This window comes from Anopheles funestus, chromosome 2RL (genome assembly GCF_943734845.2).
Source record: "Anopheles funestus chromosome 2RL, idAnoFuneDA-416_04, whole genome shotgun sequence".
Classification (NCBI taxonomy): Eukaryota; Metazoa; Arthropoda; class Insecta; order Diptera; family Culicidae; genus Anopheles; species Anopheles funestus.
The window spans coordinates 89,352,304-89,367,838 of NC_064598.1; the positions used below are offsets into that span (position 1 = coordinate 89,352,304).

General features: G+C 40.8%; 2 protein-coding genes across 3 annotated transcripts in view; both read right to left on the reverse strand.

Moving 5' to 3' along the window:
* The window catches only part of LOC125762144 (uncharacterized), an 84,460-nt gene that overhangs the window by 30,794 nt on the left and 38,131 nt on the right, over positions 1-15,535 (reverse strand). The window lies entirely within an intron of this gene.
* Positions 1,261-2,523, reverse strand: LOC125762184 (phospholipase A2 inhibitor beta-like). The gene has a single exon (XM_049424027.1). It carries the CDS (start codon positions 2,521-2,523, stop codon positions 1,261-1,263), a length of 1,263 nt encoding a protein of 420 aa, XP_049279984.1.

Consider the following 15,535-nt stretch of genomic DNA (forward strand, 5'->3'; position numbering starts at 1 on the left):
TGTATGGTATTGGGGAAATGGGAGAGTTTGCTGTGTTTGATGTTTAGACTCTTTAGGCTACAGTTTTTCTCGAACTGTATCGAGCTGAGGTATGTGTTTTCGAACTCCACTGTTTTAAGCGTTGCACCATACTTCAACACAAAGCTGTGAATAGCGGACACTTTCACGGTGAGTGATGTTTCCATGTGTTGCCGTGAAGATTCGAAGATCTCGAACAGCTCGCTGGAAGTCGACAATATCCGCAGATTGTACAATTCTAGCACTCCGTGTGTGTTCGGGATGTGATGCAAAACAAACGTTCCTTCGACACGTGGCATCCAATTCCATATCTTACATGTATAATCAGCATCACATTTAAAATTTAGTGTCGTAGAGGATTGAACTAAAGCTAACCATAAGATAGCACTGAAATGAATAATTTACATCAACCTTTTCACCTAATGATATCGTTCCAACACACCTTTTAACGATTGTCGTACTGGGAAAATTCATTTTATAAAGACCTTGTGTAGTAAGTAAATCACGTTTAGCTCCCAAATAATCGTCCACTAAACTGATTGCTAAATGCGTTTGGCGTAGTTTTATAAATTTATCGCTGCTTTGAATGACGAATGTTTCAAAAAATCCATAGAATATGCGTTATGCGTAAATAATCACACTATACAATACAATATGTATATCTCACGTTAGTACAATTAAGGGAAATTATACATTCCATAACTACCACCCTTTTGGTACCACCATCGAGCGGTGCTAAATATCCCCCCTGCATTTAATGATATGCATCTGCGTACGATCATAAACAATCTAGTCGATCTTTAGCGGGTAATGCATTGATCGTATCGTTCGAGTGATTACGATCGATAAACACTAACATAAATCTAACCGGATGATTATTAGGATGCCGAATGACAGATCCGATAATAGTTCAAGGTGATTTTGATTGATTTTGCTACAAAAGGGATAAAAATGGGTAACCTTCTTTTTCTTGGGAAAAAGGAAACATTCATAAGATAAAAATAAAATGACACAATTGTGAGCCATATTTCCAAAACGAAATGTGAATGTTTAGGAAGAATGAATTACAGACAAGTTCATCATATTGCGCAGTATCACAAAGAGAAATTCTAACAACAAAAGAGTGTGTTGACTTATATTACACGCTAATGATCATGTTTATGATAGCTTCAGAAAAAAAACACTGCCTTCTGGGCATTACACAAAGAAGATGAAAACGCTATGCAAAAATACTTTTTTATTTTATCTAATATGTACATCACAATCGTTCGTTTTGTTTTTTATACACAAAAAATTTGACCTAATTTTAACACTAGATGTAAGACTGCAATCCAACGGATTTCCTTCCATTTTCAGCTTTGTCAGGTTTGTTGAAACTTTGTTCCAATCTATACTGCTGATGCAGTTTGATGCAACATCGATACAAATATCCTTATTGGCAACGTATGGTATTTCTAAATGTTTAAGTTTGTTTTTACGCAAACTCAAATGTTTCATCTTTATTGGAATAGTACTTTTATTCAAAATGGCGTGCGTTAGTCTGTTGTTGTCTAATGTTAAAAATTGCAGATTAACGAGCTTTCCGATTCGAAATAATTCATCCGGATGGAGTTGGTTATTCTGCAAATCTACAAACGACACATTGATGAGCGCTTTCTCTATACACCTTGGCAGCGAGTGGAAAAGATTGTCACTGATTAGTAGATTGTACAAGTTTGGAACAATCCACTTACAGCAGTCCAGTTTAAGTAACCTATTAAAAGATAGATCGAGAAAATACAAACCACTAGACACTAATGAGCCTGAGACTACACTGATGAGATTGTGTGATAGATCGATCTTTTCCAGAGACTTCATTCCGTTGAACAAGTTCATGTTGATGCTTCTTAGTCTGTTTTGCTCTAAGTACACAGTATTCAGCATCGATGTCAACGACTTCTCAACCGCACAGTATAAAGAGTGTATTCTGTTTCTAGCCAGATCTAACATCTCCAACCTTGGTAACTCGGCAAGGATATTTAAATTGACAGCTTGAATAAGCGAATAACTTATTGTGAGGCTGTGCAGATCTTTCAGTTCCTGCATGGTATTGGGGAAATGGGAGAGTTTGCTGCGCTTGATCTTCAACTTCATTACGCTACAATTCTTTCCAAACTGTATCGAGCTGAGGTATGTGTTTTCGAACTCCACTGATTTGAGCGTTGCACCATACTTCAACACAAAGCTGTGAATAGCGGACATTTTCACGGTGAGTGATGTTTCCATGTGTTGCCGTGAAGTTTCGAAGATCTCGAACAGCTCGCTGGAAGTCGACGATATCAACAGATTGTACAGTTCCACCGTTCCGTGTGTGTTCGGGATGTGATGCAAAACAAACGTTCCTTCGACACGTGGATTCCAGTTCCATATCTTACACATATTGTTTACTTCACAATAAAAACGTAGTGCCGTGGATGTTTCAATAAATGTTAACCACAACATAGCACTGAAATGAAACTTTTCCATCAGATATGTTACCAGCGAAAAGCGGTTCTACACACCTTTTAACAGTTTTCGTACTGGGAACATTCATTTTATGCAGACTAATACGGCACAATATATTGTCGAATGTATGATCAACTATTTGGTAAATAGTACGTTGGCAACTTAATGTTAATCCTGCTCTTGATGGTCGTTCATCAATGACTTCAATCGTCTATTGAAAATGCGTCATGCGTAAAATAGTATACTTTACAATTTACGCATTAGAACATTCTAGTCGTATTATTCGTTTGATGGTGTACTTTTCAATAACCTTACTGCAGAGTATTAGATTCGTTTAGACTCCAAATCACGGACAACACACACCACTAGTGATAGGTAAAATTCTTATTTTTCCAGAGCAGGAGTAATTTAACTCCGGAACTTTCTATACTCGACTTCGGATGAACCCCGAAATATGGCCAAACAGGAGGAGGACATAATCAGGGGACAACAAATATTTCAAAATCATATTGCTGCAATCAACAAAATGGAACAGTAAAACGGAAACTACACCTACTACATTACAGAAAACCTACTCAAAAAACGCTCGGGAAAGCCTCCATGAAAACTGTTTAAATAAAATCAACTGTTTAAATAAAACAACGAAGCATTCGAAACATTGATACTCAAAGCAACCTTGAGGAAAACTGTGAAAAATTCCAACTCAAATATTCCCCTAAAAATATGTGAAAATCTGTTTGAAAAAATCTTGGCGAACCCATTTGGAAAAAAAAACTGAAACATGTACGGAAAATCTAAGCAAAACTGGGAACAACAGTTTGCAAATCCGTGGAGCACTCCTGAAAATATCGCGTTTATTCCGGTGTCAAAATTGGTGTAAAAACCGGTATCAACACCAGAGTTAACATCATAGTCGAATCCGGAATTTATTCCTAGTGTTTTTGGATTCGAGTCCGGTTTCATTTCACTCTGGAATTCCCATCACTACACACAACAGAATCCTTTAACTTATTTAGTACACAATACTTATAGTGCAATCTATCGATCATATTGTTTCCTCTTGCCTCTTTTAAAAAACTGTCATCCAGGGTAACTTAAACTAAAAGCTAAATTGTTTTGGTAGGTTCGGACGTTTCGGGGACACTTCTTTTTATTTGCATTCTATTATTTCTTAAGAAATCGTTCATTTTTGTTCGAACTAGGACATATAGTATCATTCATTACTACACTTCAGGTTTTTTTTACCGTTATTTCAGGCCTGGTTAAATGGCACTCGGAAAATCGACGATCCACTGTACTTTTTTTTGGCACAATTTCGTCTGTTTTGATACACTTTATTTCCTCATCGTTGCGCATTAGCGCTCTGTTAAATGTGCAGTCAAGCGGATTGCAATACATCGCTAGGATGGTTACATTGGACGAAATGCTCTTGGGATCAAACTGCTCTATCAAATTATGTGGAGCGATAATTTCAAGACCATACCCCGCAACCGGCACACTCAGGCGTGTAATATAATTGTTAGACAGATTAAGAATGGTCAGCGAAAGCGTCATAGTACTAAACACGGCACTAGTAAGGTGGTTGAAACTAACGTCTAAACATTTCAATTTTTTCATAGCAATGACGTTCCAAATGTTACCATTTTGCAGCGCGTTCGATTTAAACCCCAGGTAATCAACGTTGGGCATTGCCTCTTCCAGGCATGCCGGTAACCCGATTAAACCGTTGTTATCTATCGAAAATAATGAGAGATTGGTCAAGTTCCACTCGCAACAGTACATCGTCTCAATGCGGTTCTGACCTAGATCAAGAATTTTTAAACTATCCGACACGAACGGACCATGTACGCGCCAGATCCGATTGCTTTGGAGATCTAGCGTTTGGAGTGCCTTCATGCCGTTGAAGCCGTCTATGCTAACCGTTGTCAGTAGATTGTCGGACAAATAGATCTCTTTAAGATTCAAAAACTTATCACCTGAATCAATGGTGAGATGTAGGAAGCGAATTTTGTTTTTGCACAAATTAAGCTCCTCCAGACATGGCAGTTTACTGAAAACGTGCATATTTACGGTTTCGATGGACGATTGTGTTATTGCGATTTTCCTTACTGCTGTCAGATGTGCAACTGTCGGTGGTACGCTCTTGAGCGGGCTCTTGGAAATGGTCAGGATTTTTAAACGCACATTCTCCTTTTCGAAAGATATGTCTTTCAGATACGTATTCTCTATATTCAGAAATGATGCGTAAGATGACGATGGAAGCACAATTTGATGGATCGGAGATTTTTCTATCTCCAAACCAGTTGTAGTCTGAGGCAACACGTTGAGTGTTTCCAAGTTGAACGAATATTGCTTTAGGTTGATGAATCGTATTATTTTAGTATTTTCCGGAACATATGCCAATAAAAATGTTCCTTCCTCGCTGGGTGACCATTTTGTTATGGTACAGGCCATTTCGGCGCACATAAACTCGAACGCTATTATGGCTGTTGGCGAAAGCACGAATAGCAACAATGCACTGAAAATAAAGTACGAAGCTTTGAAAAACAAATCCTTCAACCATTCAGTAGGAAAGAAGAGGAAAAGACTCACTACACTGTACACATGCTAGTAAAAATATTATTTCTCTGCACCATACACACCGAATCTGCCACTCGCTAATGACTGGTTCCGTGTGCGCACGAATGAACTCTGTCTGCACTGAACAAGGGAACTGCTTTACTATTCCAAACTTTAAATTGAATAAAACGAACCAATTGGAACTGCTTTATTTTGTTGCTGTGCAGACACATTAAAAGTACGTTTAACACTTCCGCGCTATTAATTTAGTCTGGAAGTATACGTACATTTCGAATGCCGCGTTTTCGCGTCAACGAAATACGGCACGACGCAATTACCGCGGATTGATTTACAGAGGGCAAACTGTGTTTACTGCATGCGTCTATTTGGAATAAGGTTAGCTCTCCTTAAAATTAATCACACCTTATCTGCTACACGTGGTTAGATGCTATGCTAGAATCCATCCATCCATCCATCGACGTACCGATGCAAAGATTAATGTTTAATCACCAGCAAGTACATCAATCACAACATACGTATTTGGCGGCTTCCGTTCCGTTTTACTCGCTTCACATACATCCCCATGGTACGGCGACCGAAAGTCATCATGTTATTTATTCGCATTAGGATATGCGGTTTACGTTCAGCTGAAACCAAAATTAATTGCATCCCGTTTGCCTCATTGCCAGCCGGGTGTGAAAAGTATCGCCTTAGCTATGCGATTGTGGTTGTGAAAATGATTGTGAAATTTGTATCTTTTTTTGACACATTCTTATCGCCTAAACCATTTTTGATTCTTCCATAGCACAACAAATCTTTATGCTGCAATTTGTTGATTTCAATGAAAGAGTATCATTGATTTCAATTTCATAGATCTTTTGATGAATGCTTTAATCTACTCATGCAGAATTCGGTAAACTAATGAATATCAGATCCTGTCGGTCACGAGAATGAAACCATTAAAATAAGAACGTTTTTTCTTGACAAGGCTGTATTCGTTTTCTTCGTTGAAATAAACAGTGTTTAATTATTTTAACACAAAACATTCAAAATGTAGGTTTTATTAAATTCAAAGATCTTAGTTTACATACGAGAGAATATGTCAAATAGTCCTGCAAAGCCGGAACTGTTGTAAATTCTGTTCATATCATTAAGGTTAGGCGCTCAGGAAACGCAGATTACCGACCACTGCTCTAACCTAACCACTCATTAGGATCCGTTCCGTTAGTACCGCACTATCTTTCATCATCAAATCAAACTCTTGGCGTTCTATTTTTGGCAGCGCTTCTCACTAGCTCCATCGCCTCCTTGCGGTTGCTCTCCCTGGACGTATCCAGTGGTCGTATACCAGTGCGGGTACGAGCCGTGCGATTGATGGACAGTGTATCCGGCGGATAGCGTCCTGGATTTCGTAACAATTTCTCCCACTTGTGTCGACCACGCATAACCTGTCGTACCCGACACTTGCCGTTCACAAACACCGTTTGTATGCCGGCAAACGTCACCGGGCAGTGAGCAAGAAAGGCCGAACCATCCGTATTGCACACCAGCACGCCTGTTCCATTGCCTGCATTCGGGTACGGTACAAACACTCGCCGGCAAATGCTATCCCGACCAACAGTCCCAGATCGCACATCGAACTGACACTCGGTGACGTGTTGTATTAGTACTCTCGCATTGGTTCGGCACGGTCGCGTACTTCGACCACAAGTTTGTGTACGGCGATTGAAGAATCTACGCCCAGGGCAGGACATTTCGGTGGCTTTTCCATTCTCGCACACGTAGTAACGGTTGCAGGAGGTTTCGTGCTCGAGCCGTAACCTGGCCACATCCGGTGGGCATAGGTAGTCCGGTACGGTAGACGCTTTATAACAGCTGATCGCGATGTTATTCTGTGTGGTTTGTCGAGCTTTGCTGCCTATCAAAAAACTTGCCATTATGAACACTACCAAGCGGTATGCAATACCGCTGATGACAGGTTGAGTTATTCGCCGGAGTGACAAGTATTCCTGATGCATGTTGCCACTGGAAGCTACTAAGTACTACTACGATACTGACCCCATTTTGGAAGTTGTCAACTACTCTGTGGGCTTCTAAGCATTAAATATTTTTTTCTAAACATTTCACTCAGAAACGTGACACAATGTACGTAAGCTCTGAACTCTATTGCGTACCAGAATTGTATCCAGACACTCTACAGCCGGTACGCAACAGCTGACACATATGATCAGGGTCAACGGAAAGAAAAGCAAGCAAAAGCAAGCTGCATAACCTGCATTTGGTGTTATATTTTATCAATTTTTGTTTACGTCGGCTGCATTCGCTGGATGGTAAAATAAAACATAAACCAACACCACTCTTGCCCGCTTGGCTATTCACTTTAAAGCGAGCCATTGTTAGCGCAGAAGGGAGAGAGAAAAAAAGCACATGCTATTATCCAGGCTATAAATTTTAATCAATTAAACAATTTATCGCTCGAATTGTCATCACTTGCTGCCGTTTTATCGGATCGGGGATGCAACGGATCCAGATGTCCCGCACGACCCAGTTCCGGATAATCGATGATCGATTGAGTGAAAGATGTGAACGAAATAGTTATTTGAAATGTTATCATTTCTTGTAACGACCGGCTGACGATACGCGGTACCCGATCAGTTCAACTGCCAGTCAACTGTCACGCAAGCGCACATCGATTATCTGTCCTGGGTCAAACAGTTGTTCCAGTGTGTGTTTTTTTCCCTCCAGTAATCGAATCGAGCTGAGAACGTCCAGTTTGAACCAACGTTTTGGTTCTACGCAGGAACTCATGCGGAAAAATACTTCATTTATCAATTCATTTTCTCCCGAGCAGCAGATGCGGGGTTCTGTGTTGGAAAATGTTGTCATAGTTTCTGGAGCAATGGCTTTCGTTGTCTAATGTCGGAAATTAGGTGTGGTGAGATGGATACTACACATCAGGTTAGGTGACAATCGAAGTCAATCGGAAATCAGGAAATGAATGTATTCCATGACTACGAATCTAAACAAAGCAAAGGCAGCATGCGCTAAGGAAATGAAATTCTTTCTATTTAAAGCTTACATGAACTGAACTGTGCGGACTCGTTCAAAATCATCATCCACTCTGTTTGGTGTAAAAAAAACCGAAACCCATCCACCGACCAACATCGACCGACAAGGATCATTGAATGTGAGAATCATGTCCGACCATAATCATTCTTCAGAGTGCTCAGAAACACCCCGAATGTCTAACCTCAGTAGGGACAGTAGCAAATTATTCGCACCACTAACCATGGTGTATCCTTCGACAAAAAGGAACCAAAGTACCCACGATCGGTACGGTCAATCCATGCTACCCGATGTGCAATGAAAACTGAAGGGAGAAATGGTATATCCTGCTCACCGAGCAACTGTCGCCGCACGTGAACGGAAGACATCGAAAGGACGCATCGAACTCACGGCGGAAAACATAATCAATCTTGCATCGCATCGATGCCGCTCCGGTGATTTCCAATCACGTACCCCTGGGCTAACACCAACCCTGGGAAGTGTGCCGGGAAACTCCAAAACCCGGAAACCCGGTACCAATCGTCTTTGTTATGCCATTTCTCGGTACCGGTCGGGACTCTCGTTTCCGATTTTGCGTACCAAAGTACCACCATTGACCGCGCACTATCCGTGCCTGTCTGTTGGATGGTTCCGATTTGCTTGCTTGCTACGTCCGGTCGAAAAGCTAGTTTCACTATTGCCGCAAACTCACAGACACACATACATATCGGTCGACCAAATATTTGTCAGCTGACTTGCAGAATGGGGCACTTGGTCGGGGCCCGTGTCGGAAACGTGACTCGAAGCAAATGAGTGACGCTGCTGACTGGCAGTTCATGTCCGTGCTGTTAGTTTACCGACCGTTCTAGACAAGGTTAAAAATGCAACAGTGGATACAACAAATAAGCACGAGTGCTTTGTATGTATAGTTAATTAAGATTTGATAATAACTTCAAAATCTTCCAATTCTAAAACCAAATTTTCAGTATCAGCATTATGAGTGCGATCTTTTATTTAACAGCTCACAGTATATAATTTTTCAACGGTCCCATTTAGTTATGTCTACAGATAGTCTATAGTGATTGTAAACTTCTTATAATAGTTTATAGTATAAATAATATTAAGGAAATCTACGCTAGATTATGCAAGAAGACCAGCAAGATGAACTGAATGCTGAAAACTTATTCTAAAATTTACATAAATGAAAATTCATAACAAATATATGGTACAAAACAATATTATAGATTGGTTTTTTCTTCTCATTTCATAGAATAATTTTGACTTGGGCAGTGTGCAACATTATACCTAAAAATATCGGAGCCTGAGGTCCCGAGGTCACGGTCAGGATGAAAGCGCATTATTTCGTGCATATCATATCTGCCTGTGCTACATGCAATCAACACTCTCCCTCTATTAGACTTATAAACTCACACAACCATATCTCACCGAGATACGAGCCACAATGTGCCACCGGGAAGGTTCTAAAACGAAGGACAAAAAAATTGTTTATCGATTGAAGGGAGAAGCCACAGATCCGATCAGCGTTCCATCGTACGATGCAGGGGTGGAATAGTGTAGTCAGCACAGTGGGACGAACCGTCCAATCAGGGATGACGGTACGGGATCCGATTTGGGACCAAATCGGATCGCACCACATGTGTGACATTTGTTCTTTCTGCGAATTAAAGTGCAGAAACGAAGTGCAACGCAGAAAAAGACCGCAAGAAAGAACGATCACATTAGATGAAACCATTTGTCAATATCAAGCAATGCTGATTCATATTAAATTTGTGTTTTATTAATCATTGTTGGTTAACTCTTCATGCGGTTAGTTCAATCTGGTCATTATCATCATCAATATGCATGTTTCGTTTGCATTAAAAAAATCCGAAACAAATATTTAAACTAGACTAAATAAACTTTCACCTTTAGAATGCATTTTCCCTTTTTTCGTACGCTTTGTCTCCTCCTTTTTCATTAACAGTCGAAGTTTGCCTTGCAGCCAAACACTACCAAAAGATAGTACACCACAAACACCACCGCAGCGAGTGCAGTTTTGCAAACTAACTCTGCAAAAGTTGCACTTGCTCTTATACTGTTTCTTCTCCTCATGCAAATACACTCGTCGTTTCCTTTGTTTCAAACCAGTTTCACCCGTTGGCGATACAGTCTAGAATAGTGGTGTGCTACCAAAACAATCGTTCATCATAATTTAGTAATCAGTATAATTATAAACCCCTGTTTTACTCTGCTGATTTTCTTTCGCTTTGAAATTTATCTACACAAAGCTCTCGATATATTAGAAATTCACGAGCAAACAAATCCCAACCATTACGGCAAATGTTTTAACTTTCCAAATCAACTCAAAGTTCAAACAAACACAACAGCTGAATGATCATCTAGAAAGCATTAAGGAAGGGTCATTTTCAACCCACAGCACAACAGCAACAAAAAAACACTATCACCACCTACCGAGTACTGATTTCGTATCGCTGACGGACGATGATTGAATAATGAGCTCTAAATGAAAATCGTTCCGGAAAAATGGTTCGAAACAGACAACAAAAACCTTAAAAAAGTAGTAGACCCACGAGTTCGCATTAGCAAACCGTTGTCCATCTGTGCGTTAAATTGCGTTGCTGCGTAAACAATCGAGACCCTTCCACATTCGCAAACTCTCGGTGGTCGTCCGTGAAGCGATTTTGGAAGTAAAAAAAAAAGGTGATCCATTTTGTTTTGTATCTCTAGGCACGAATATATACACACCGACATTGCCTTTTAGCGTTTAGCCAAGGGCGGTTTAGGTTGAAATCAAACCCAGGAGAATAATTTTTGGTTTTGCGATAACAACAACAACAATCGTCCTTTTTGTTCCTGGCCAAAGATCGATACCAAACGTTGGTTGGTTCAACCATGAAAAGCTTGCTATCATTACCACATATATACCCGCACAAACGAAATGCTTTTCGATTTACATTGATTGCGTAAGCGATTGGCCCCACTGGTAAGCCTCAAACGTTCAAAGTTGAGAAAGGATCGGGCAAAAATACATACACCCAACCAAGGTACGCCATAAAACTGGCGCCTCCATGTAAGTCATGAATAGGGAAAAAAACACGTTTTACAGGGGTTTCAGCAACATTTGAAACCATTCATTCACCTTTAAATTGTGGATAAGACCAACACGGAAATGGAGAAATCCATCGCTTTGAAGTCAACGCAGACGTCAGACGGTCAGACGCTAGTCGCGACCTTTACAAATTACTCAATATTTTTGTAACATGTACGTAGGCTGCTATTTATATTTCTGGCCTGATTATGAAAATGCAAACATTTATCATCAAAAATGATTTTATTGATTTCGAAGTATTCTCCACTATGATCAATACATTTTTGCATGCGCTCAAACCAATTGATGAAGCACTTTTTCCACTCCAATTGAGACACCTCCAAAACATGGGTTTTGAACGCTTTAACAGCATCTTTTGTCGACAAAAATCGTTGACCACGCTTTTTTATTTCTTAATGTGCGCAAATAAAAAGAAGTCATTGGGTGCCAAGTCAGGGCTGTAGGGCGGATGACCCATCAACTCGACGATCAACTCAACTCCTTGCACCAATCGACGCGAGCCTTTTTTTGCAGGATTGTCAAATTGTGCGGGATCCAACGACAGCAAACCTTTTTTACGCCCAGTTGTTTGTGCAAAATAGTGTTTATGCTGGTGGAAGAAATGCCCAAAGATACCTCTATCTCACGATATGTCACATGACGATCTTGTGCAATTAGTTTTCTTACGGCATCAATGTTCTCAGGCACAACGGCCGTTTTTGGACGACCTTCACGAAATTCGTCACTGAGCGAGCTTCGGCCACGACTAAATTCATTATACCAGCTCTTAACAGTCGTATAGGATGGTGCTTTATCGCCATACAAAAATTTGAGTTCATGAAAACAGTCTTGCCTAGATAGTGCACGTCGAAAGTTGTGAAAAATGATTGCACGAAAATGTTCACGGGTCAACTCCATTCTTTTGCCAAACGGATTTTTTTCAAGTCAATGTAAACATCACAAATGATGGTCATACGTCAAAACGTTGTGAGTGTGATTATGCCCCAAAATGTCAAACTTTCGAATAAAAATGTCAGATTCGATCAGGCCACCCTTCTTGTGGCCTAGGCCAGAAATATATGTAGTACCCCTCGTATAACACAACTTATTAGAAATCTAAGTGTTGCCAAACTTCCTAACATTTGAGAGGTTAAATTATATTAAAAATATCATGCACTTCATTTTGGGGACCGAGTAGCCCTGCAATCAAACATTCTAACTGTTATTTACCACTTGGAATGCTTCTGAGCATGAACGAATTCATGACCTTGGATGATGGCCATCATCGTCACATTCCCTCGCGGCGTTCTCCAAGGCATGGTTACAAATAAGTGAACATAAAAGACGTGTTACCGAAATGTAAATCCCACATTGTTTTCGTTACAGAACGTCACCCACGGACGGAACCGGGCTGGGGAAAGAAGCCTTACGGTAGGTTTTGAATGTTACTTTTACCCAACAACTAGCCAAACCAAGCATTCGGAATTCGCCACAGTTTCGTTTCGTGCATGAACAACCACACGACGAGACGATAAATTTGTATGATTTCTTCATGTGCAAAAAAGGGGAAAGATGCTAAAAATATTGTTATTGGGATTTCATTGCTAAATCCTTAGCGTTCTGCTCGGCACATACGTGGAAATACGAGTGTGTAGGATTTGTCTAACATTACCTCCCTAATCCGGAGAGGATTTCGTGTGCACAGGCGGAACGAAAATGGCGTCCGAAACGTCAACATGCGCTAGGAAATTGGCCAAGAAATATGAGGCTTTCAAAAAAAAAAGTTCCTGGCTATGTTTTTGGATATTTTTGTAAAGTGCATTTCAACGCGTTGCGCCTGACGCCTTCAACAGCACAGCAACACACATCGCAAAGCCGTATAGCCACATGTTACGGATATTAGCTCGTCAATAAATTCATCTCACGCCGGTGCACTGCTGCATCCCTAGCGCGAGGGTCCGTCCCATCCACGGTGTTGCAGCAGATGAAGCGAGGTGATAATGGAATCGTTCGTAACCAAACAATAATTCCCTATCCCGCAGGGATCGATCGGAAGGATGGAAGTAAATGGCAACAAGGGAACTGTATGAACAACGAATGGTAGAATGAGAAACGTGATACATTTTTCCGCAGTCTTTCGAACACACTGGTTTGAACAATTTCATTTCATTGTATTTTGCTTTTACCCATTGCGAGTAAGGAAACAAAAAAGTCATCCTCACAACAACTCACTCTGTAATGGTGCTAATGGCAAACGATTGAACTGTAACCCATACAACTTTTGGTACGTGTCATGCGAGGCCCCGTACCGTAGTTGTAACATTACTTACAGATATCTGTCGACATTTCTTTCTTTTTTCGCACACAAGGCTCGAATATTTCCAAGTAACAAAAAACCGTATCCTGGTCACGGCACCAGCGCTCAACGACCAATTAATCATATTCGCTTTCATCCGAAGATACGCGCATATCCTCAATCCATCAATCCCATCTTCGGAGCTTTTGGGACGAACGACGAGATTATGCCATTGGCCAAAATGATTGTGTTTGCGTTGATCCTCATGCCGCGATGTCGCTGATCAGCTGAAATGAACGCAGCGCTGGTGTATGTGTGCACGATTAGCCCTTAGCTTCACCCCTGCTCCGTATGTGTGGGAAAGGTAAACAGTTGTGACACGGTTTCGGTTCCCCTACAGTCACGTGCAAGGTTGTCGGAAAAGACACCCCTTAACTGATAAAATCGATACCACTGAGGTATGAAGTTTTGATTTTAGCAAACACGAAAGATTACTTCAATCGTGATAATGTTTAATGAAGGACATTTTCCCCAAAAAGCAAGCATCCTCCCAATCTGTAAGGTTCTCACATCATACCCGGGGTCTCGGTTAATTTCGTGCAAATGTGCTGCAAACTGCAGAGTACAGTGTCTTCTAGCAGGAAAGTTAGCTGCGAACCGTTTTTGGCACTTTCTTTTCCCATTTACTTAAAACTTTCCAGACGCCCTGTACCGCAGGAGATTGAAAGTTATTCCACCCAAAATGTTTGCCACCTATTAGACGATGTGTTGTTTGCTTTGTGGGTAATGAATGGGCCCTGCCCCTACATTGTCGGTCTGTATAGTTGGGAAACGTTATAAACCTCACTACCTCAAAATCGAACCTCAAGAGATTGGTGACTTTATTTTAATGGCTTCGTTTTATGGCACATACACACCGGCACATGAGATGAAAGTGGACTTCGAGTGCTGTGGAAGCACATCCCTGAGAGGGGAACGCTTATCAAGTTCGGAATGTTTGTTTAGAAGGCTCCTTTTCGCTCGCTCGGGTACGTTAAGTTGCTCTCAATTAGCGGTCACAGTGGAACGTCCATCCGGATGACCTCATAAAAACGATTTACGTGAAATCTGACGAGCATTAGCAGTGAGGGAAAGATACAGTGGATAGCAGAGTGGTTACATTTTTTTCTTCTGTTTTTATTGAAGTAAAACTTTCACGACCAACAACAACACGCCGTAACGAGGCTCTCATCATGCGAAATTGTGTCGCCTATACGGCCAAGGACACCGCATTACATCATCAGCTACTAAATCCGACGCACACTACCTAGAACCAAGCGTCCTCGATGTTTAGACTTGTGTGCAAAACGGAATATGATACGGTGGCAAAATCCAACAAAAGGAAAAAGAAAAACAATACAATCTTCCGCTGCTGCTAACACCACGGAATCTCGGTCACGCTCGCTCACGTTGCAACCGTTGCGACAAAATGGCCAATCAACGATAGCCCCTTTTTATGGCATTAATGTTCACGCTTGCAGGCGGCGCAAACGCGCCAACACGGCTCATCGTAATCCCGGACCCGGCGATGATGTACGCGTATCAGTCTTTGTCACATCCATTTTTTGTTTCCGTTGTTGCTCTTCTCTCGATTGATTCGATTTGGTTTTTCTGCTTGCAAGCTTGGTCAAGGTTTTGACGTTATGCGATAAGTAGTGCACGTCGCACAAATCCATTTCCATCTTTCCTAAGTGGATTATATAGTCAATGGTGAAAGGTTTGGAGAAAGATTTACCCTAGGAAAGATTGAACATAATAGCATTCATAAAACTTAAGGTTTGTTAAAATTATGGCGAATAGATTTATTTTGTTTCTTGTTTTTTTTTTGTTAGTGTGTAATGCAATCAGTAACCAATAAAATAGCTCCGATTGAAAACAAGATAAATTTTCATACAGAAAAAGCCTTAAAAAATAACTCTTTACCTATTACCAGCCCGATATTAGCCTTTATTTTTACGGAACATTTACCACCCACCCAGACGTTA